This window comes from Drosophila novamexicana, unplaced genomic scaffold (genome assembly GCF_003285875.2).
Source record: "Drosophila novamexicana strain 15010-1031.04,08,12 unplaced genomic scaffold, DnovRS2.1 tig00000009-arrow-pilon, whole genome shotgun sequence".
Classification (NCBI taxonomy): Eukaryota; Metazoa; Arthropoda; class Insecta; order Diptera; family Drosophilidae; genus Drosophila; species Drosophila novamexicana.
In genome coordinates, this window is record NW_020824766.1 from 2,817,645 (window position 1) to 2,842,271 (window position 24,627).

At 37.7% G+C, this 24,627-nt stretch overlaps 2 protein-coding genes across 4 annotated transcripts in view; one reads left to right on the forward strand and one right to left on the reverse strand.

Annotated features, from left to right (window-relative positions):
- LOC115769159 (semaphorin-5A) overlaps positions 1-24,627 on the forward strand; it is a 44,497-nt gene that overhangs the window by 12,915 nt on the left and 6,955 nt on the right. Inside the window, exons 2-4 of one of the 3 annotated variants that reach the window (XM_030713860.1) lie at positions 6,272-6,325; positions 19,403-19,569; positions 20,081-20,180. In XM_030713860.1, the coding sequence (XP_030569720.1) occupies positions 6,318-6,325; positions 19,403-19,569; positions 20,081-20,180 (275 nt within the window). In that variant the 5' untranslated portion in view covers positions 6,272-6,317. Of the gene's footprint in view, positions 1-6,271; positions 6,326-11,045; positions 11,098-18,152; positions 18,507-19,402; positions 19,570-20,080; positions 20,181-24,627 lie in introns of those variants that run through there. The other 2 variants (XM_030713877.1, XM_030713868.1) reach the window with 2 other exon arrangements.
- On the reverse strand, positions 8,888-9,404 carry LOC115769350. The gene has a single exon (XM_030714124.1). The coding sequence runs from the start codon at positions 9,311-9,313 to the stop codon at positions 8,951-8,953; it is 363 nt and encodes a 120-aa protein (XP_030569984.1). The 5' UTR covers positions 9,314-9,404; the 3' UTR covers positions 8,888-8,950.

The following is a 24,627-nucleotide window of genomic DNA, read 5'->3' on the forward strand; positions in this document are numbered from 1 at the left end:
CCGTCGCCCGTATCTCAGGGATATCATGACTGCATTAAGCTCTGGCCTCCGATTTCAGTCCAATTTATGTGTTTGCAGCGCGCTTAAGATACCATTTATAGGTTCAATGCTGCGGTTAAGCTTGAAATTAATGCGACATCAGCTTTCCAGTTGTCCCTGTTGCCCCGCCTCCCCTCCGATACCCCCTCGATACCCCATCGGTTGCCATGTTGGGCACATGTGCCTTTTGCTTTTGGATTTTAAATTCTGCTTAATGATTTTTTATGAATTTATTGCCAGCGCAGCCGGCGCACAATTTGCGCATGCGTTGGCCCCAATGAGGCTGAACACACCAGTGTGTGTGTGAGTGAGTGTGTTGTGTGTGTGTGGAGGGAGGGGGGTCAAACGGCTGCCCACTCCAAAAGGAAACCTTAAGCAATGCTTGAAAGCAGGCGCGAAAAGTTCGCTGCGCATCAAGGCAAAAAGTTGACTTGTGTGTGCCGATTATGTGTGTGTGTGTGTGTGTGTGTGCTGTTGTTGTGTTTGTGGCAGCCTTTTAAAATTTAAGTGGTTGCGAGCTCTGGATGGGCATGCTGCATGCATATGGCGCATGTTGCAACGCCTACTAAATCATCCGGCCGCATGCCTCAATGTGTGCCTCCAGATACATTTGTTTGCACAAACAACAACAACAAGAATCAAGAGCATTTAAAATGTTGCCATACGCTGCATTTCCTGCTCTGTATGTACATATATATATAGCATATATTTTGTCGATCTATGCGCAAGTTTCAATTATTGAATGAATGGAACAGCTTTGTGTTATACAAACAAACTCCACTCAGAGCTCAAGGCTGAGTCAACACACATGGATTTTTAAATAGCCAAGAGCTTGCTGGCACAAATCCCAGCACTGTATTCAACTTATGTACATATATATATATAGCTTCTTTTTTTTTTGTATTTGTATCTTTTAATTTTGTATTAATTTATATTTTATTTGAGGCAATTTTGGCAGAACTTGTAGAAGTACTTTTAATTTTGCATAAATATTATATTTTATTTTGGGCAATTTTGAGAAGAATTTGTATAAATCATTTTAATTTTGTATTAATTCAAATTTTTTAAAGCAATTTTAAGCGAAGAATTTGTAGAAATAATTTTAATTTTGTATTAATTTATATTTTATTTTAGGCAATTTAAAGAGAATTATTTGTTATTTTTATTTTGCATTAATTTATATTTTATTTTAGGCAATTTAAAGAGAAGAATTTGTAATTTTAATTTTGCATTAATTTATATTTTATTTAAACACATTTTATGATTTTGTTGAAAAAAAAAAAAACTATAACATATATTTAGGAAAATAATTTCATAAATAAGTCAAATTTAGGGTCTTCAGCTTCTGATTTATTTAAATTATTTTTCCTTATCTTAATTATTTAATTATTTGTTAGCTCATTTGATATTTTCTAGTAAATCATATTTATTAATATATCAATTATTAAATTTATAATTTATTTATTATTTTTTTATTAATACTCGAAAACGTAATCAGGAGCTTATAATAAAACTGCCTACACTTATTTTTGTCAAGAACATTTCGTCTCAAGTATTTCTTGTACAAAATGTGACCTTTTAGTTTGCGTGTCTTGCAGAAATTAAATTATTTAAACACTTAATCAGAGCCAGTCGAAGTCAGCTTTAATTTCCTTTTGCTCTCTTTTGGGCCCAAAGTCAAAGTGTAAGCAAAGGTCATGACATGCCGCATGGCGAAAAGCTGAACAAACTTACGCAAGAAACATGTGTAAAAGCTCAATTACACAGCAGACTGTTTAATTCAATTAGTGAAAACCTTGTGTATAAATAAAATAATTAAAGTGCTCCACACAAAATGCAATTCATTTGCATATTAAGAGGCTAGCATATCAAATTGTTTGGCCATTAAGAAATGCTCGCGTTCAGTTTGTATGTAACCAAATAAACAATGTAAACTAGAGATGGAAGCGTGAGTTTGTATTTGTTGGGCACTGAAACAGAAAGTTTACTTTGATCTATTTTTGAGATATTTGAAAGATTAATAATGAACATTAGTTTGCACCCAGTACGCGCTCGGAAAAAATTAAATAAATAATTCTTTTTTTTTTCTGAAGCCAGTCCATTTCCACATTTGCGAATCACATTTTCCATTGATGAAGATTGTGAAAACGCGCAACTTCTGCCAGCAAATCTTTAGCCCCCATTTCCACAAAGAAGGAATGGATTTTTCGAAAAGCGTGAAACAACCTTGAAATGAATTAGAAAGATCTCTAACAAACTTTGGTTTTATTTTAATTGATCATACGATAGTTAACGATAGTCCGTTGCCATCTCTAAGCGTTAATGAAGGGCTCGCTTTGAAGGTGTTACAAGTTGTACGCAATTTGATTAACAAACTGAGGCTTCCAAGATTTGTACAAATTATGTGGGCTACCGCTAGACAAGTGAATGACCATGATCGCCTCTGCCTCGGCGTCTGCCACGGCCTCTGCCTCAGCCTCAGAGGCTTTGACCATAAATTGTTTGAGAGCGCCAACTTGTCGCTCGTGTTTATCAATAGCTGTGGATGCGAATTGACAAGCGCGGCTTCGACTCTGTAACTGAACTCAAGTGAAAATGATTGCAGTTGAAAAGCGAAGGCGAAACCAGATACGCCTTCAATCGCCGGATCGGCTAAAGCTGGAGGAGCCACTCGCATCAGGTTTGCCTCTTCGAAGTGCAAAGGCGTCAGTTTGCATTCGATGAATTCCAATCACACGCATATCATTTGCTATTTTAAAGCTAATAAATAGCTGTTCTCAAGATCGAACAAGATTTGAGGTTTACATCAAGAAAATTCGTCTATAAGAAGTTCTACTTATCTTAAACTTTTAATAATGATAAAAAGCTGTTGAAATCATGATACGCATTGTACTTACAAAATAATTTCTAGTGAAAACTGCTCAAAGACTTATAAAACATCAATCAATGGATATTTCCAATAAGCTGCGAGCGCTCTTTCAAGTCGTAAATCATAAAGCCCAAACTTGGATTAGAGACAAACACTTTGCCATAAATCTTTGAGAGACTCATTTGGTGCAACTGAAAATTGAGCTCGCATTTGGACTGGGCCACAGGTTCTGCTCTTTTTGCAGGCCCCCTGAAATATTGGTCGACCTTCAAATGGCCAACTCCACTTCACATACACACACACACGCACACACAGACAGACTGAGAGAGACGCTAACACATATGGACAGAGATCACGCCACTTGAGGCTCTGTTGCCAAGTTTCTGGGGCTGGCCTGGCCTGGCTCGGCGGGCAGGTACGGTGGGGCCTGGCTTGACGGAAATGTTGCCATTTGGATGGGCACGCTAAGATGTTGATGTTTACGTTTACCTGAAGGTGAAGGCGAAGCCGGAGCGATCGGTAACATGTTTTATGCATCCGTGGCAATGGACAACCTTTATATATATATAGAAAAAAATACAATGTTAAGAAGAAAATAACAACAACAACAGCGAAATACTTTTAAAGGCAACGCGAAATGGCGAAGGTCGTTTAAAAGCAATGCACAGTTTATGTTTTCTATACCCTGTATTCACTGAAAATGCTCAAACTGGGGTATAATGATTTGGCAGAAGGCAGAAGGCAGCTCCGACTAAATTTTATTAATATCGATAAATATCGATTATGCAAAAAAACTTTTACTAGGCACAGCTGGAAGTTAATAATGTGCAGCTTATACAGGGTATCTTCTAGACGGATACTAGTATTGCTGTACGTTAGCTATGCAAGCTTGTGTGCTTTCTTTACTCTAGCTATCAAAAAGGGTTTCATTGTTTTCTGCAAAAGATAGGGAAAACATCGAAGCATGTAGCTAAACACAAAAGCTCTTGATTCGAAGAGTATCCAAATTGCGTTCACATTTTTCGGTTGTGGGATAAACCTTTTTTGGGGCTTTTGCATATTTAAGTTAACCGAAGCGTTACCCAGTAGTGCGTCCGGTGCTGAGATTTATTTTGCGAAACTGAATGACATTGATAAGAGAATCGGCTAATTGCCTCTGTGGCGGACGTCAACACAGTTTTCGAATTTTCAAAATGTTGTTTATTTTTCATGTGTTTTTTTAGGCTTTTGCGCCGGTTCCCATCGTAAAGCCGTCGACTGGTTTCCTTTTGGGCGACGCGCTCCGATTTTGTCAGTCAGTCCGTCCGTCAGTCGAATTGTGGTTTTCTTTTTGCCATTTCGCAGCATTTTGTCGATTCCAGTTTCGTTTGGGGAGTTGGCCAGCCGCCTGATTGCTTCTTACATACTTGGTATGTGGGTCAAGCGGCGACACCGAAGCCTCACGCATAATGTCTTGATGTAGTACAGTAGTAGTCCAGATGGGAACGACGAGCATATCGCTCATGAGGTGTTATTATCCGTTGTAAATGTACACAAAAAGAAAATTTATGAAATTATTGTGCCATATTATAAGCACTTTAATGGAGGATCTGGCACTGGACTTTAATAAATGACTTCCCTTAGCTATTTGCTGGATAATACATATATTAGGAAGCTTTAGAGACAATTGGGTTTTCCAGTGCAAAACTGGAAGACTTTGTAACAAAGTTTATACTGAAATAAAAAAAAACTCAGTTAGGCATACTTCTTGTAAATAGACACATTTTGTAAACCCATCGAGCCTCTCGTACGACCTTTCAAATTTCCTACTCGTTTTCATATCATGTCCATGTCTATTAAATTGTTTAACCACAATTGATACTCAATTAGGTTTCAATCGAATCCGTTTGGTCTCTAAGCGAATCTTTGATCAAACTTTTTCTGCTGTTGCATAAGCACTTCATATGCAACATGTTGCAAGGGGGAAGGAGATGAAATAAAAAAAAAACTTTCTACAATTATTTTGAAAAGTATTGAACTTTTCTACTACTTCACGCGATTTACGCAACTTTCACGACCGGCAACAAAAACCACAAACCACATTCAACAACAACAACAACAACAACAAAAATTTATGGCTGCAACAGTCGCTTGCAACGAAATGAAAAGCTCCATTGGACTGGCCCACGCAATGTTAAGTCAAAGAAACAAAAACAACAGCGAAAAAAATAACAGCAGAAAGAGTGAAAAATGAAACCCTTTAGGAAATTTGTATGAAATCTGGCGGCCGATGCATAAATCCGTTTAAAATCGCTGTGCTAACATAATGCGGCAACTGCACCTCCGAACAACACCAACGCAGACCCTGGGGTTACGATTTTGGAGGCGCTGCCGGAGCACAGTGGGCAACGGTCGAGTGTCAATGAAAACTTGATGGAAATCTCACATCTCTCAAGAGGAGCTTTGTTTATGTAAATCGAAGTTGGCACTTTTAATGTTTGTGAAATGTTAACGCACTGTTAAGTTAGCAGCTGCCCGATAACATGCGTTCGATTGTAACGATAGTCAAATCAATCGATATTTAATCAATAAGATTGGGCTGTTTGTTATTCGTTCAGGTTAACCAACCGTTAAGTTGACAGCAGCCCAATTACATGCTTTCGATTGTAACGATAGTCAAAATAATCGATGATTAATCGATCAACTTTGACTGGCGCTGTTAATAACATACAAATACCAGGGCTGCAAAACTATTGCAAAGCTGTGTTAACTTTTCGCCTTAAATTGTTTTAAATTATCCGTTGTTGAACAAGTGTAGCAAGCTGTTGCATGTAAGTAAGTTATATACATGGGCCCACTGTGCAATGCTTGGATATATTGTAAATCGAGGACAGTGTCTATCGGCATGGTATGGATCGCATCGCATCGCATTGTGGCTGTATTAATGAGTTTAAACGCACGCCTAACACGAATAATGCCACTGGTGCCGAGACTCGTGGACTTCGAGAGCTTTGCCAGTTGGCTAAGACAGAGATTAGGCCAACTATAGATCGTGGCATCGCGGGGGCGTCTTTGGCGTTGGCAGCAGCACATCGCATATCAAAATGACACCATTATAGTATTATGCCAATCGTTATTAATATTGTGTGTGGGATCGTGCCCCGCATCATATGGGGGCGATCGTCAAGTGGCACACGTTTCGCTTGGGCCGAGGAAAGGCCCTCGGAATGGTAAGTTTATCGTCTTTGTTCTGCTTGTAACTGGCTGAAGTCCATAATTTATGCTAGCCCACAAAACAGTCGACTAAATTATTCCATTGAACAATTTGATTGATATTGATTTATCAATATGCTTTTAATTTTTCGTTGTTTTTCTTTTTTTCAGTCACAATTCCTGGAACAACACCTACAATACTAATGAATGAATCCGCATGGACAGGTGAGTGATAGATAAGCGAAAATTTATTTGACAGTATGTCATTGAACTTATGTTAATGCGAGCCACTGTTTGAAGCTCGCCTTTCTATGCGATTTTCATAAATGATAGCGAGTGAGTGAGAGCAAGAAACGAGTGATAGGTGGATTGATTCTCTTTAGTACATAACCAAAATGAAATAGATTTTGTAACAATCATATGTTGAATTTCATTCTCTACAATAGCATATATCTATTATCATATCAATAACATGCCTTGGGTAGAATACATGCCAATCTTCTCGGGTATTTATTTAAGCAATTACAGATATTTATTTATATATTTTTTTTTGGAATTTATGTGCTTGATTTCGTACTGACAGTTGACAGTGACAGCGTTTGAAAACACCAAATGGCCGCCGGCTAGCTGGCGCACAAATTCGCAGACAAACTCAATTTTTGAAGCCAATTTCGTCTTGTATGCAAATTTTTGTGTGGTTTCTTAATTAACGTCGACACACAATTTGGCCGCTTTGTGCACTTGCTCGGCCTGGATTGCGCCGTAACTGTTGTTTACCCCCGGCCCAAAAAGATCTAATATTGAATCACGATTATGCATAGTTAAGCACACTTTGCACATAATTTGTGTCTAATATTTACTTATGCTAATCGCGCCCATTAATCAGGCTTGTTAACAACATGGAACACGAGCCAAGGGCTCGCAAGATCAACACAATCAGACAATCAACTTTATAAACTTTTGCTAAAGAAAAAACCTTTTCAGTTGTTTTCTACTTAAATGAAATTGATGGATTTTTAAATCGCATAAGAATGCCTTTAAATGAGTACAAATATCACAATGGCATCGACAATGAGTAATTATAACAAGTAAGAGGCTCTAGTCGGGAGCTCCCGACTAGGGGATACCCTGAACTCTCTTCTTCCAACATCAAATGCATATATATATTCTATTTTAGAAGCTATATGTCAAGTTTGGTGACTCTAGCTCTTATTATTTACCAAAATTGCCCAAAAAGCAGGATATCGATATCGATTTTTATCGATTGCTTGGAAACGGAGTAAGTTATCGATTATCGGAAACAAACTCGATCTGCGCGGGAACTAGGAGCATCTACATCTAAAATTTCTCTAGCTCTTATAGGGTCTGAGATCCTTGCGTTCATACAGACGGACAGACGGACGGACGGACACGCAGACGGACATGGCTAGATCGACTCGGCTATTGATGCTGATCAAGAATATATATACTTTATGGGGTCGGAGATGCTTCCTTCTGCCTGTTACATGCATTTGGATTTTGCACAAATACAATATACCCTTATACCCATTTTCAATGGGTTCAGGGTATAAAAACAAATTACAGGGGCTCAAATAAGTCTGGCCAATTAATTGTTTTATAAATAATATGGAAGAAAACTAGCCCAAGCCCAAGTAAGCTTTGATATACTCGATATGTAAGCGTATAAGGGTATTTAGTTGCCGGTGTCCCGTATTTCTTGATATCCGTGTTTTTTGCATTTATAGTAAATTTTCACATGGGCAATATTTGTTTGACGCACGTGCCACGGAAATGGAGTCGCAGCATCCAAAACAACGAATTGTTGTACAAAGCGAACAAAAAAAAAAAGAAAAAAAAAAACCAAAACCAAATAAAAAATGTACACAAACGAAAGTTGAAAACATACATCATGAAAATGCGGCACAAAGCTCGGGGAAATACAATGGGCCACAAAAAGCCGACGCACTTTTCGCTTTTGAAACGAGGCAAGCGGAACGCGCCGAGAGTCGGAATTGAGGTAGTATATACAATATAGGCCCATGCCTGATGAAACGATAATTTACACGATCCAGCTAACCGTGCCCGTATGCTGCGTTTTCCCCTTCCAAATTCATGTAGTCAGCGCGTGCGCAGCTCACGGCTCGTTGAGCAGACGGGCAAACCTGTAGAAGGGAGGGGGGGGGGGGGGGGGGGGGGGGGGAGAGGTGTCGAAAGCGCAGACAAATATTACACATTTAATTATGACAAGTCGGGTCTCTGTGTCTGTTGTTGCCCCTGCCAGATGATGCTTCATCAACGCCAACTCACAAAAAATATTAAAAAACATATGTATTATAACAAAATTTCGACTGAAATGCAGCTTGAAAATATCGTGGGATGTTGGGATTCAGAAGTTTTTTGTTGTCTTTTGAAAGTTTATAGAGTACTTAGAACAGAGTAAAGTTTATTTATTATAAGATGAGAATCTAACTCCATAAAGTACTTAAGACTAGAGTAAAATTTATTTACTAAAAGATAAAACCTAACTCCATAAAGAACTTAAGATTAGGGTAAAATTGATTATATATAAGATGAGAACTTAGCTCCATATAATACTTAGACTAAAGTAACATTTATTTGTCATAAGATGAGAACCTAACTCCGTATAGTACATAGTATAGAGTAAAATAGATTTACAATAAGATTTCTCTTCGAGTTTTTATATATGATTATAAAAGTGAATGTAAGATAAGGTTCAAGTCAACTCCGTTTCCCCTCGTATAAGTGAAGTAAAAACTGGGCCTTAGATTAAGTTATTTCATCAGCTAAATTTATTTATCTAAACTTCGTCTTTTTATAAGGTGCATTGCATTAAGTACTCGGCGTTCTGATCAAGTTCTCATACAACACGCTGTGATCCTCTCGGATGTGTCGCTGCAAACGCAGGAGTTTGCGATGCAGCTTCAGGTACGGCTGCATGCTGGCCGTCAGGCTGGCCAGGAGACCCTCTCGCACCAGCTTGACGGTGCTCAGCTGGTAGAGATTGCCGGCGGCGATCATGCAGGTTAGCTCGTCGTCGCGGTTCTGCAGTAGAACCAGGTGCTCCTCGATCTTGTTCATGCGCAATTTGAGCTCCTCTTTTTCGGCAATCAGATCGCGTTCGCGTATCTTCTGATCGAACAGATATTCCATTACTTCCTCCGATATGTTCGAGTATTGTTGCGCCAGCGCCATTTGCGATAAATGAAGAATTTCGAAATAACAAAAATAAATATATTTTTTTGTTTGTAAATAAGCTATTTACTTTTTCAACGTGTCAGACGGAGTGTACGAAATTTGTACACTCGATTCGACATGAATTTCAATTTGTTGTCTATCGAATGAATCTATGAATTGGTTTTTGATCGCGGCCCCAGTTCAGGTTTGAGACGAACTGGTTTGAATCCAGAACTCTATTCAAATTATCGTTCTATTGAACAGGTAATGGGATGTGATGTGGAACTGGGTTCACGAACCGAACTTTAAAGCGAGCCATTCGTTCGTTTTTAAACGCGGCCCGATCAGGCTTAAGCCGAATAGATTTGAATCAAAAATTCCATTAAAATTATTGTTCTATTGAACATGAAAAGGAATGTGATGTGGAACTTGGTTCACGAACCGAACTTTAAGGCGAGCCATTCGCTGGTTTTTGGTCACGGTTCCAGATCAGGTTTGAGACGAACTGGTTTGAATCCAGAATTCCATTCCATGAAAAGGAATTTGATGGGGAACAGGTTCACGAACCGAACTTTAAGGCGAGCCAATCGCTGGTTTTTGGTCGCGGCCCCAGATCAGGTTTGAAACGAAGTGGTTTGAATCCAGAACTCCATTCAAATTATTGTTCTATTGAACAGGGAAAGGGATGTGATGTGGAGCTAGGTTCACGAACCGAACATTAAAGTTCGGAACCGTGAAAAAATCCACAAAAAAGTATGTTGGGTTTGAATTGGAGCCCAACCCGTATCATGTTACGCACAGTCTAAGGGCCCCTGCCCTTTGGCATAATAACAAATATAGTTTATTATTTATTTAAGTTTAATCAAGTTTATTCAACGAGCGCCTCACACCTTATAAATCGAGACGTGTTCGTGGAATTCCGCCAAACCCAAACAAAGCAGCCAACAATGCCATGCTAATAATAATAATAAATTATTGACACCTTCCGATAGATGCTCAGGTTCTTGTTCTATTGATTTTGCTATTTAAACATTATATTCTACAAATGCCTCGGTTAATACTTATAAATTGTATAAGATTCAATGCCTTTGTCTTTGTCGTGTCCAACATTACTTTGATTTATGTAAATTTACTTAATGGCCTTTTGTTGTTGGCTTTTGTCAAAGTGCTAAATGGCTAAGCATATTTTTATACCCTGAACCCATTCAAAATGGATAAAAAGGGTATATTTTATTTGTGCAAAATGCAAATGGATGTAACAGGCAGAAGGAAGCATCTCCGACCCCATAGTGTATATATATTCTTGATCAGCATCAATAGCCGAGTCGATCTAGCCATGTCCGTCCGTCTGTCCGTCCATCCGTATGTATGAACGCAAGGATCTAAGAACCAATAAGAGTTAGAGACATGAAATTTTAGATGTAGATGTTTCCGATAATTGATAACTTGCCCCGTTGCCAAGCAATCGATAAAAATCGATACCGATATTCTGTTTTTTGGGCAATTTTGGTAAATAATAAGAGCTAGAGTCACCAAACTTAACATATAGCTTCTAGAATAGAATATATATATGCATTCGATGTTGGAAGAAGAGGGTTCAGGGTATCCCCTAGTCGGGAGCGCTCGACTAGAACCTCTTACTTGTTGTTGTTGAAGTCTTTGGCATTTGTGTCAACTTTTTTATTTATCTAGTGCTTCAGAGTGAAAATAATATTCAATAATATTAATATCTTGTACGGAAATAGTCATGGGTTTTGTTTCTCGGCTGTAAACCAGTTTCACATTACGTAAAAGTAGCTCGGGTAATGTATTTGCCATATTTTTATTTATTATTTATTATTTGGAATTCTTTCTATTTATTTTATTATTGTTTATGCAAAACGAAAGTCTAGAGTTTGTTTAGAGAATAAAAATAAGTTTTATTGATTTTATTTAAAGAGTTTCATTCGTTTTTTTTGTTACCTGTTTGTATATATTAGAGTGAGGCTTAATTTCCTTATTGCTTTCAAAATTATTAAAAATCTAGATTTTGTTGTAAAATTATTATATAATATCAAAAATGTCATATACTTAAATATGGTATATGTGGTGCGTATAATTTATTTGAACTTTCGCATTCCCTGGACATGCAAGTCTGTATATCATACATTTATGTGGAAGACCAGACACAGATGCGAGCGCACACAATTGTTGGGGTCATTTATGAGCATTTAATCCTTTTCTTTGGGACAGCAACAACAACAACAAAAGTGAGCATTACCGAAAAAGGGTGCGTTGCATGGGGCATTCAAGTTGATTTATAAGGCTGGCATTTCGTGTGCCTCATATTTCTATGGCTTTCACTGTCGCACATAAATTGTGTGAGCCGCAACACCCACAGCCGGTGAAAATTAACTTGAAATGAAGACATTAAACGAGTTGGCAACAGATACAAAAAAAAAACAAAAAAAAAACAAAAACCTGGCAAGGAAGGCGCGCCAATTGAAATTTATGTAAATTCGGCTTCTTTTGTGGAACAAAGTTGGCTTCTGGATTAGACCGTAAGACCAAAGACTTTGGTAAGACACACCCCGTCGTCGAGCTGCTATTCCCAATTCGGGGCCAGGTCTCAGACAAAAATATATTTGTAGATCCTCAAGTCGAGTCAATTGCTTGTAATTGCTGTCGTCTGTGTTTGGTTTTTTTTTTCCAGCTTTTACCTGACAAAAGTTTCTGTTTACATTTATGACTCTACAAAATTTCACTTCTAAGCGTTACAAACACAACACTTTGTGTGTGGTCTACGAAAGGTCTTTTTTTATTATATTTCTTGGGCAATTCGCTAAAAATAATAGGAACTTGTTTACACACAGTTTTTACAACACGCTAAGAGAATAAAACCCTTTAACAAAAGTGCAACAGCTGCTCACCTAGTTGGCCGAGTGTAATAAAAAACAGACCACAGAAATGGTTACAATTTTTGGGAAAGTTTCGGAAAATGGAAAAGTTAGACTATATTCCCTGGCCTCCTCCTTTTAAGAGATTTACTTTGTGACTAAGTGCATAAGACAATAAGCTGATTCACCCGAACAATTGTGTTTAATGTAAGGCAAAGAACTGGAAAATCGCTGGTTCAAATCTTGCAGCTGAGAAATATATATGCACAAGTAAAAGTACTTTCAGTCTCTTATAGTTATAGACTTGTCAACGTTCATATTAAGAAGAGAACACTTTGCTAATTCTCACACTTAAGCATGTAAATGTATTGCAACTAAATTGCACAGTGTCTGTCATAATTCTGTGGACCATTGCGAGCGCTGTCGTCTGTTGGTCATTAAAAAGAGGCGACATAGTCTTGGTGAGTCTTGGTGTGATCATGGCATAGCCTTTAATTTGACAACTAAATATATAGAAGAGTTTGATCTGACTGACCTGATCAAACGTGATCAATGCAAGGCAAACCTAGGGAAGATCGCTGGTTCAAATCTCGCAGCAGCGAAATGCTTTTGTATAGTATATATATTTAAACCAAGTGAGAGTAATTTTAGTCGCTTATGACTATAGACTTGTCAACGGGACACTTTGCTAATTCTCACACTTAAGCATGCCAAATGTAATGCAACTAATTTGCACAGTGTCTGTCATAATTCTGTGGACCATTGCGCTGCGCTGTCGGCTGGCGGTCATTAAAAAGAGGCGACATAGTCTTGGTAAGTCTTGGTGTGATCATGGCATAGCCTTTAATTTGACAACTGAAAGGCATGAAATGACACCAGACCCAGAGCCGGAGCCGGAGCCAGAGCCAGTCATTAGTCTGTCTATATAAAGAACGATTCCAACAAATCTCCGCGAGCGCCATGCTTAAAATTGAAACTTTGCTCGTTTTATGCTTTTCGAAAAGTTGTAAATTGAGTTAGCTCCAAGTTTGGCGGACAGCGCTCTAAATTTTATGTTATTTTTATTTATTTCTCATTTTTTTTCTTTCAAATAGACGAATACAAAAAAAAAAAAAGAACGAGGTTTGTAATCGATTTGTGCGAATTTCGTTGCGAGTTTCGATTTGGATTCAAAAGTGTTTTTGGCGTGCGGCATGTTCGGAATATTTAATTTTTTAACTGACATCATTAGGGACACAGCAGGTGGAATTGTAAAATATCAATATTTTGATTTGGGTTGTTGTTGTTTTTCTTATAAATTACGAATTCAAAGCGAGAAATTAGCATAAAACCCAGGCACGGCCCATTTATTTCTGTTACAGTAGGAGTTGTTAAAACTTATTTATGTCGAGCGTTATATAAAAAAAAAAATAATAAAAAAACAAATTGATAAATTAGTGCGACTACAATAAATCGTAATTTAAATGAAATCATCGTAAAACTATTTATATGTAAATACCATTTTGATCAGCATGGGGGAATTTCGGGCAAAACAGATGACAAGAGTTGGGCTTGTAAGAAATTTGAGATATAGGTTTATTTGGAGTACCATCTTGAAGGAATGTCGAAGGGAAAATGTATCAAGAAGAGCGAGAAATAGAGGGTTAAAAGCTAGAAAGCTAGACCAAGTGGAGTTAGAGGATGGGGTATACAAAATACATTGCAAAAGTTCAAATATTTAGCAAGGTGGAATACGTAGGAAATTTAGAAAATAATCCAAAAATCGTTTGGATATATAAAGATTCTAGAAAAATGTATAAATGCCTAGTTTATGGTTCGAGAAAATAATCAGTACAGATTTTTAGCTATTATCTCCAGTAAAGCTGAAAGTTCGGATCTAGTTCGAACTTGCATTCAGTTTGGTTCACACAAAAGAACCTGTTTTGAGCGAACATTTCTTGAAAATATGCTGATTTAGGCACGCTAATCTGCCAGTTATTGTGCGCATTAGTATATTATATATATGGTCGCATATTTTTACATATATTTAACCCGATGTACAAATGAATGAGCGCGCTTTAAGCGATGTTCGTTCATTTTGCCTGCCCATTAGTTCGTTTACGTATTAATATTTTCGACACTTGATTTGTTTCGTTTGGAAGTATTTGTAATATTTACACAATTCTCAAATGAAATATGTAATTTCAATTTAAATTAGTTGCCAAACATTTGGTTCCGCATTGATTTGGAACCTTTTTTGGGGCCTCTTATCGCCTATAAATGGTGTCATAAATTCATAAGTTGTCAGCCTGAGCTTGAACCTGAGCGCGGGCCGGGTCGTCGACTCATATTTTGTATATTGATAAATTAAGGCAGCTGCCTTAATTTTCAATTATGTTTGGAACAAAAAAAGAAGAAAACAACAAGCGAGCTTGCGGCTTGACAATTGTACATTTTGTTTGGGCTTTGGTTTTGAGGCATTTTTTAGTTGACATTTATTTTTATTATTTTTATCGCATAATATTTTATAAAGTTTTATTGCTTAGTTTTTATGTCTTTTGCTGGAAAGTCGCTTAGCATATTTCAATTTTTAATAGCGATGCGTGGCTTTTAATTACTCGCCAATGAGCTTTAAATTTATGACTGTTTTCTATTTATACCCTGTTTCCATAAAAACTGTGTGGTAAGTGTCTAAAACTCCCGATCCCTTCAAAGTATATTATATATATATTCGCATATACAGCCCAGATCTGTTTGCAGGGTATTCTCTCGTCTATCATACCTATTTACTTGCCTTAATTGTCACGTATCTGTTTTTTAATGTTTTTGTATTGTCCTCAATCGATGTGCACTCAAGCAATATTTCATAGGCCTATTTCATCTGGAGCTTCCTCTTCATTGGCTTCAATTCTATTTTGAGGTCTTTTCAATTTGCATTCGGAATCGGCAAATATCGTTGATTGGGCCAAAAACGAGCGGAGCATGGGAAATCTGCACTATGCGATCTCGTTTTCGATCGTTTCAATAATTAATAATTTATTGACTGGCCATAAAAATTTGAGTGCCCAGTGTGTTACTTTACGTTTCGAAAGTTTAAGATTATGACTATGGATAAAACGAAATGGACTTCCTGTTGTGAGCTTAATGGTGTCAAAAAATATATATATATATATATATATGTATTTACCGCTTGTTTTAACAAAGATATTCCCTTTAAGCTGGAGATGCCTTGGCCAAGAAAGTGTGACCTATAAATAAATATAAACAATAGGCTGCATGAATTACTTCTTTTGTTTTATGACCATTTAAACAGCTGAGTAATTTGATACTTTATATATGAATATATATATATGTTGCACTGGATTTGTGGATTATCTACGAGCTCAAAGAACATCATTGTCTATTTTGTAGTCACAAAATCCTTAACTTTGAGTTTGCATTCAAATATGTTCGATTATTTTGTTATCTGCGGCAATATTGACAAACGACACAACTGAGTCAATCACTTTCGCCCTTAACCGAATGGAAACCCTTCATATGCATGATTATAACAAAATTGACAGGTGAAAACCATAAAAGGTACGGCAGGGCCAACATTTGCATTGCGCTCGGAGTACGCGTGATAAGGGCAGGGCACCTGAATTTATGGCCACTTCCGTGACTCACAAAGGAAGCGAGGCTCGACTTGTGGGCATTAGCATTACAATTGCCCAACCAGAGTCTAAGCTGTAAATTACCAGAGTCCGTCGTCTTTTGGTGCTACCGTAATTAGCATATTTGGGCAACTCGCAGCACAAATCCCAGACAATGAATCGCCTCAGGTAGTCGTATCTTGTCATGGCCACAATGTTTTCTAGAACCTAGTCTCCGATTGCATGCCGTGGCATAAACAAACCAAACACACAACCAAACATTGCAGCCGAACCGACTTTAGAGACCGATCCTCAGCGATCATGTTCGCAGCATCGGCACATTTCATGTCTTCCTGGGTTCAGGGACAAGACTAGATGCAGCTGTGCCAAAGTCAAGGTTGACAATGGGCTCTGTTTGCAATTGGCAGCCAGGACTGCAGCTCAGACGGATCTCGAAAATGTCGTGGGCGAGACGGATCTTGTTATGGAGATCACAAAAGAAAACACAAGTGTGTCTAGGCAGAAACTTATGCCCAGATTTGCCAAGTAAAATTCAAGTTTACTTTTAAGTTAATGATTGTTTATTGTATATAAAATTCTTTGACATAGAAGAATATATAATATAATAATTAGCATACATTAATATGCATAATAATAAGGTATATATATTTGATCGAATAAGATAGGAATTATAGGAATTAGATAATATATTTAAGCACAATTCTTAACCCTTTAAAAAGTAATGTTAAAAGATCGTATTAACTAGATCTTAACGATGCTTAATCAAAAGAGAAGCTCTTATTCTTTTAAGGAATCACATATCCTGTTGACAGTTTAGAGGATTACTTTCGAGATCGTTTTAAGCCAAAAAAGTTATAATAATTATCAGACATTTGTATGTCAGCATAATAAGGTTTTATTGGATGGAACTGTTTTTCGGTTAATAATATTTGACCATTTAACTTAAAAAATTATAGTTAAAAGTCGTGTTTAATCTAGAAGTTAGTTAAAATCAAGAGTTTTTATTCTTTAAGGGATCGACATTTTCTGTATAAGTTTTTGGGATTCTTTAAGTCTTACTTATGAGATAGTTTTTAGCCAAAATAGTTATGTTTGACTTGATTGGAATTGCCTAGAAGTCTCTTATGAATGTGTCCATTAGGAATTATCTGATATATCGTAAAATGTACGACAGATAGGGGAAGAAGTGAGTGCACAGCAAAATGATAAGATCGTTCAGGCCAGCCTTCTGGTATATCACGTGCCCTTATGCGGCGCGACGTTAATGTCAATTTGTTGAACTACCAAATGAAAACGCAGACTCAGCTAAGTATTGTCCTTGTTCTGGGCACGTCCCGCGTCGGACGTCGCGTCGTCTGTCAATCCCGACCAGAGCTGGGCGACGATCCCAAAGATTCAGCCCGCAGTCGTTACCGCCAGTAAGTAGTTGGTTGTCGTTGTCGCATGATATATGAGCGCCCTGCCCTGCTGCTGCCACTGCAACCGCGCCCAGCACGAAATAAAAACAAACAAGAAAGGCTAGCCGAAGATTAAATACCCTTGTAGATATATGACTTGGAGTTATGTGAGGAGATTTGAAAGGCTCGTAGTAGCTGAGTTTGGCTAAGATATTTTAAATACAGAAATCTTTACCGTTCAAAAACCCCTTTTACAACCGATTATATGTATATTATTACAGCAATACGATATATAAGTCTGATATTTATATCGGTAAAGATATTTGGTAAAGATATCTTGAAAGAAAATTAAATTATTCATACAAAACTCTCACAGTCATGTGATCCGGCAAGCGTTCTGGTATATTTGCTGACAAAATTAAAATTGAAATTAAAAACATATTTTGAAAAACATAAAATTATTCACAGTTACTTGATGTGATCTGATTCGGCAAGTTCTGTAGTATTTACTGACAAAGTTATAAAGATATCTTGAAACAAACTAAATTATTCATACAAAACTCGCACAGTCGCATGATATAGTGTTCTGATACGGCAAGAGTACTGACAAAATTAAAATACTCCTTCTGCAAGAGTATAAAAACCAATGCTAAGCCCCACAGGCTCAAACACAAGTCGTTGTTGTTGTTGTTGTTGTTGTCGCTGCAGTTGAGCTCTCTGCGCAGGCCGAAGCCGGTTCTCAAAGCAAACATCTTCGTGGGCTGCACATCGCGTCGGCGTTTTGGCCCATTTGCTTTGCTCGCTCCTTCGTTCACTCGTTCACTCGTTCGTTCGTTGATTCGTGCGTTCGTTTACTCGTTCGCTCTTTGGCTGTTTTGTTGTTTCTACGCTCTTCGCCTCTGGTGTCTACTGTTGCTGCGGCCGCTCGGCAGCTCAGTTTGTTTTGACTCGCTGCGCGGTTAACTTCGGCAAGCGCGACTCGCTTCGTGAAAAACGGGAACTCTTCGTGCCGTATCTTTCGATTTTATTTTACTTACAAGCCCAAACTACAAATGTGAAAGATTTCAGTTATTCATCTGTGCTGTGCAGCAATTTATGATCGAAAAACCGTTCAAAAGCATACGATCTTAATTAATTGTGAATTGTGAAAATAACAGTGCAATGAAATTGTAATCTCATCATATGCTATCAAGCTCTAAAATGCTTATATAAACACAACTCTTTTGCAATCTGCCTACTTATTTTTACTAAAGCTGAATGGAAAACCATACATAATCTATTCAAGCGCTACGTGACAATATATAAAGTAAGTCTATTCGAACAGCTCTTAACTGTTAACTGATTACTCTTAATCAGTTATACTTGGGTAGAGGGGAAATATGTTCAGGCTTAAGCTAAAAGTTAACGCTTTCACTTAGCCCACATCTAGTTATATAATGTCACTCAAAAACTTAAGATTTAAATAATACAAGACCTTTTACATGTTAATATATGAATTAAATATATTAGTAATATAAGTAAGGAATAGGACTTTCATACTAAGTTTTCGAATAGATGTGGCATTAATACCCGGATTCTCCCTGTTAAAGGTTTAAGTTATCTTATATCATTCAAAAACTTAAGATTTGAATAATACAAGACCTTTTACTTGTTAATATCTAGGTTAATATATTAGTAATATAAGTAAGGAATAGGACTTTCATACTAGGTTTTCGAGTACATCTTGTAATAATATCCCGATTCTTCTTGTTAAAAGCTTAAGTTATCTAATATCATTCAAAAACTTAAGATTTAAATAAAACAAGATATATATTTTTGTTATATGTAAGGAATAGGAACAGATCTGGCCTTAATAGCCGGATTCTCCTAGTTACTAGTTTAAGTTATCTAATATCATTAAAAAAAACTTAAGATTTAAATAATATTAGACCATTTGCTAGTTATATCTAAATATAGTAGGGAACATGACTTATAGACGAACAGATCTGGCATGAATAGCCGGATACTCCTTGTTAAAAGTTCCATCAATGAGCGCATAGATTGTATATTTGTTAGAATATGTTTTAAACCGGAACCCGCTTTGTAGATATTTTAAACAAATGAATGTTGTCAGACAGGGCTATCCGCATTATATGTTAATCTCTGCTCTGTTGCAAATATTTATAACAATGTCTTTGTACTGTTTTTTTTTTATTTTTGCAGCATGTTAATTTTAAAATATGACAAAATGCAGCGACAGCTGTGGCTTCTACTATTACTATGCTTAACCCTAGAAAGCCCAAGGAATACGCGGGCCCTACTGAGCAGCTACCAGGCGCAGTCGAACTTTGAGTTATTGGAAAATGATTCGCGTTACATATCATATCAAGGTAAGTTATGGACTATCACATAACATTAAAAATAATATGATGATGATGATAATAATAATTACAAAACTGTGTCAATTGTGCTAAGCAATCAATCAAGTCAAGCACTCGAATGCTGAAGGCATGTGAAAATTGGGTTGATTTCTGACAGTGGCAAGTGCTTTATTGCGCCAACTGTGCCTGCCTGTTAACAGAGATGTCAGTTCTTGGGAAACTTAACACCCCTTTATATAATATATATTAAATAACTTGGGGCAGAAATCGCTGCGTGTTTATTGTTGAAATATTTGCTCAACGTCTTCATTCTGTGCTTTTTGCATGGATGTGGAATTCGGTTTTTGAAGTACGACTCGAAGCGCAAACTCAGCAACAAGTTTTGTTGACTTTGATTTTCATTTTTATAGGCATTTATTTTCTTACGAGGGCCTTATGCAATGTACAAAATATGCTACTTAAAGGCAATCCTGACTTGGGCATACCCTACAATTAATATGCCTTTTATATATTTTTGCAGATTTAATGTCAACAGCCAAACGATTTTACGATCCCGAAACGAGTTGGTATTCAGAATTGTTATACGATGTGGCCAGGAAGCAGGTTATTGTTGGTGCCAGGTAAGTTTTTAGATTTCTAAGTTTGTTAAAACGAATTACCTGTAAATTGACTCACAACTCACAATGACTGTTCGCAAAGAAAAAAAACAATTATAGCAATAAGTTAACGGAAACATTAAATTTGTCAAAATACGTAATGCCCCAAACTTATCAGCCAAGGCAGCACGAATTATTGCGTACATTCTGGTCTGATAAGGCTTCTTGTTGAGATCTGGGAATCTCTGGCGAAAATCGAAAGTGCCACAGGTCTGATATAAAAACCGGTAACATATCAGCATATTTAGCTCAGCGAAATGAACACAAAGGCAACTGGAACAAGCTAAGACAAACAGAATAGAATAGAATACGCTACGGGCAACAAGTGCCAGCACAGTCAGAGATACGTACTCATAGATACAAAGATACACAAATTGTCTGCCTATTTGTTAAGCAATTTGATGCTACCCTAGCTGTTTGTATAGCCTATTAGAGGGTATGGACACAGAAAGTCTCTTAAAGTATCTATGCATATTCCGGATATGTCGGGTCGCCTAGATCGGAACACTATGTTATATAGCTTCGATAGGAATGATCGTTGGAAAGTTAAGTAAACCCTAATGTTAACGAAACTTGGCCCGAAATACTCTACCATTTGGGCAATCGCTTGACAATAAAGCCGCAAAGGGTATTTGGTCTTCGGCCTGGCAAAGATCGCTTCGCTCTTGCTGGTTCTTTTATGTGCTTAGCCAGTGTTTACTTTTCATTTGCTAGCTCAGAACTCAGAACTCCAGTCATCTTTATAAGATAAGAAGCCGCGCCGTGTCCCTACAGAGATCTTAACCCCTTGGCAGAACGTGTGCCCGTTCCGTCTGGAGTACAAATACGAATTGCCTCGTTTATCAAAATGTCGTCGCTGTTTTTCTCTTCTTTTCTTTTTAACCTGTTGTCAATCATTTGTCGCAGGTTTTTCCTTTGTTTGTTTTGCCCTCTTTCAATTTTCATTCTTTTCTCATATTCTGGCCTCGGAAGGGCAGTTGCTCTACTTAGCTCTGGCTGGGTAGATAGCCAGTCGGCTAGATAACTGCGTGGGCATATTAAATGCCCAGTTGTGGGCTTTTTTGATTGCGGTACAACTAGACCGGGTCCACTGGTCAGAGTTAGATATTGCAACAATTCCTAAGGTTTTACTCATGGCCTAATAATTCGATATAATCAGTGAAAATAATTAAATCTTTACTTAAATGGACTTTAGATACCTTCCACTGTTCCTTCTCTATTTGTCTGTAAACCTTGTTGTAATTAGGCAACAGCCTCTTGGCTAATGATCTCTACTCTTTCAGAAGTAATTCAATCCTTATAAAATTACTTTGATTAAGTTCGTGTCTCTGTTTTGTTTTTGTGTGACCTTCCTTTAGCCGCAGCCACGCAATTCCCAGTGGTTTTTTGTTTCTGCCGAAAACCACAATGTGAACCCTTTTCTAATCACAAAGCCGCAGTTTAATTGTGGCAATATTAAGCCAACTACACATTTACGATCTTGTGGTTCGGCCCATAAAAGTTGGGTAATTGTCGAGTCATTGGCATGGAATAGCTAGGCACAAAGTCCCTATACAAATACATATACATATACATATATGTTATGAGAAGCCGTTGCTCCTCGTCTGGCACTTGACACGACTGCAGGCTCCGATTACGAGCGACAAGTCCGGGACGAGCTCAAGTATGCCAACAGCTCCCATGACGTCCGACGATTGACGAGGCGATGGGGCGACGGGTCGACGGTTTGAGGGGACAACGGGGCGACGAGTTGCACGACGCGTAATTTCTGTCATGTGCAGTGCATTCGGGGTCTTGTGGCCCGAAATTTGATATAGACTGCATTAAAATAATATACCATTTTGTTTTCTGCCTCTCTTCCTTGTTTTTTTTTTTTTTCGCTAAACAACCTTTTATGGAGGTTTTCTTTTTTTTAGTTTTGGGTTTTAATTTTGTGTTTTTTTTTTTTGAAGGGGTCTTTTAGCGCTGTTGTGGCTTGGCGCAAATGGACCATGCAAATGCAACGCTGGGAAGCATTTGAAATGTTTATGCATATGACTGAACATAACCTAAAAACTACTCCAAACAGGGTTGCATTTCAAATGTTTCGATAGGCAAACAACTTTCTGTCGTAAACCTATGAAAGGGAAAGGCAAAAGTCTGCCCATTTGTAACTTCATAAACTTGTAATTTGTATGTGAAAATCTTGTGAATTTTGTTGAAATTCAGTTTAAGATAAGATATTTAATTATCTAAAGTAATATGATTTAGTAAACTAGGTTAAAATTCCAGGATTTAACTTCTTAATAAAGATAAATGTTCTTTGATCTAAGGTCTAAGCTGGAATACCCTTTTTTACACATTTTCAGTGGGTATAAAAAGTAAGGAATCATTTTGAAAGCTATCTTATGGATGGTAAATTTCTCTTAAGCTTTCTACACTTAACTATCTATTGAATTGGACATTCGGTTTGAACTAAACATTGATATTCTCTAGTAGAAAGTTCCTATTCAAAAAAGTAAAATAAATACTCTAATTTTGTTGTTACAAATTGTTATTTAAAACACTTTAGACAATTCCCCATTGAATTGTTTGAGGAAGCAAATACCAAATTTGCCATTTGGTTTATTTTTATTATTATTCATTTTTTTTTGGCTTAAATGTAGCCAAATTTGGCTGTTTGAAATCTGGGCACAAACTTCACGTGACAGACGCTAAGAGGCTGACAGTCAGTTAAGGCGGCTACTGTAAGCCGAAATTGAAATCAAAATCAAAATGAATCAAAGCAAAACCATGTTAAGTAAAACAGCGCACACATTGCAATAGGGGGGCGTTTTGCATATTTCCATTGAAAATGCCAACAAATAGAAAAAAATGCTAATAGTGGAGCAGTGGAGCAGTTTTGAGTTTGAGAGCAAGGAATGCGCTTGGCGTAGGCAGTGCCAATGCTGAAATTCATTGCAGTCTATTGCAGGTTTTTTTTTTCTTTTCTTGCCAGATCTTAACGGAGCAACGGGCAGCTTTTTAATTACAAGCAATCCGCCAGCCCGTCGATCGCCGCGAGCTGTCGCCAAACAGGCGCTAGACGAACGCCCACGCGCTCCTCCGCTGGAGCAGCGCCGTTCCCAGCTGGACAGACGGCGCCATAGTCCAAGCCGCCATAGTCCAACTGCGACTGCACCACTTGGTGGTGCGCTGTACAAAAAGGCCTTTTTGTTATCTTGTCGCGCTTGTCGCTCAAAACTTAGCCACGGCGCAAGGTGTGCGAAAATTGTGAATGCAAATGCGCACAGTAAATCCAAGTAAATGAAATATCCGCCAAAGATACAGATACAGATACAGATACATTTACAGACAAAGATACAGATACAGTTACAGTTACAGCGACATGCTCTCAGATACAGATTGCGGCACGTAACGCACTTGTCGGACAAGGCACAGCCACGCGCCGCTTCTGTAAATGGGTCAAATCTCTTGGTCCAAGGAGTTTCACAATTTGGTCATGCAATGGAGGATGTATCTTTGGGTTGAGAAATTGTCTATACATCTTTTGAAACAGCAACTGAGGATAGATATTACAAGATTGTTTTACTTTCCAATACCCTTTAAATCGGAACTCCAGTTATAATTCGCAACAAGTTTAGGCTTTGGCAAAGCAAAGCTGCATTTTGTTCAATTCTTTATCCCATCAAGATAGAATTAGCTTGGATCTTGTTGCATCTCAAACCAGGTCGTAACTCAATTTCAGGCATGCCTGAGAAATCTGTGGAGTGCGTTGTTCAACACAACAAATACAACACATGAAACGATTCGCAACACTTTTCCCACTTGCTCGTATTTGCACGCACGCGCCCGTTTAGAGATAACGATAGCGCGAAAAGAACTTAAACCAATACAAAGTCGAATGAAAGAAAATAAAAAACAACTGACAAAACGGTAAGCAAATATTTGCAAAAAGCAAAATGCAGCGTAAATAACAAAAATACAAATTAAAAGAAAACGTACAAGAGGTAGGCCAGAGCAGAAAACATGTGTATCGACTTTTCACACCTCAAATGTGGAATTTGCCAGCTTCGAAGCGAGTCGAAAGATAAAAACTTGAAAGCGACCGAGGGGGGGGGGAGAGTGGAGGGGGGAGGTGCGCTGTTTGAAGGCAATGCTAATTTGCAAGGCCGTTCGTTATCGCTGCTGCTGCTGCCGGAGAAATGGAACACTGAACTCTACAAATTCACATAAGTGTAGAGTTTACGCTAATTATAGACTCTACATTGCGTTGAATTGGAGCCTGGCATGATTTAGTTCATTTGAATAGTTGGCAACTTATAAAACTCTACAAATTCACATGAGTGTAGAGTTTAGACTCCACATTGCGTTGTATTAGAGCCCGGCATGATTTAGTTCATTTGAATAGTTGGCAACTTAAAATACCAAG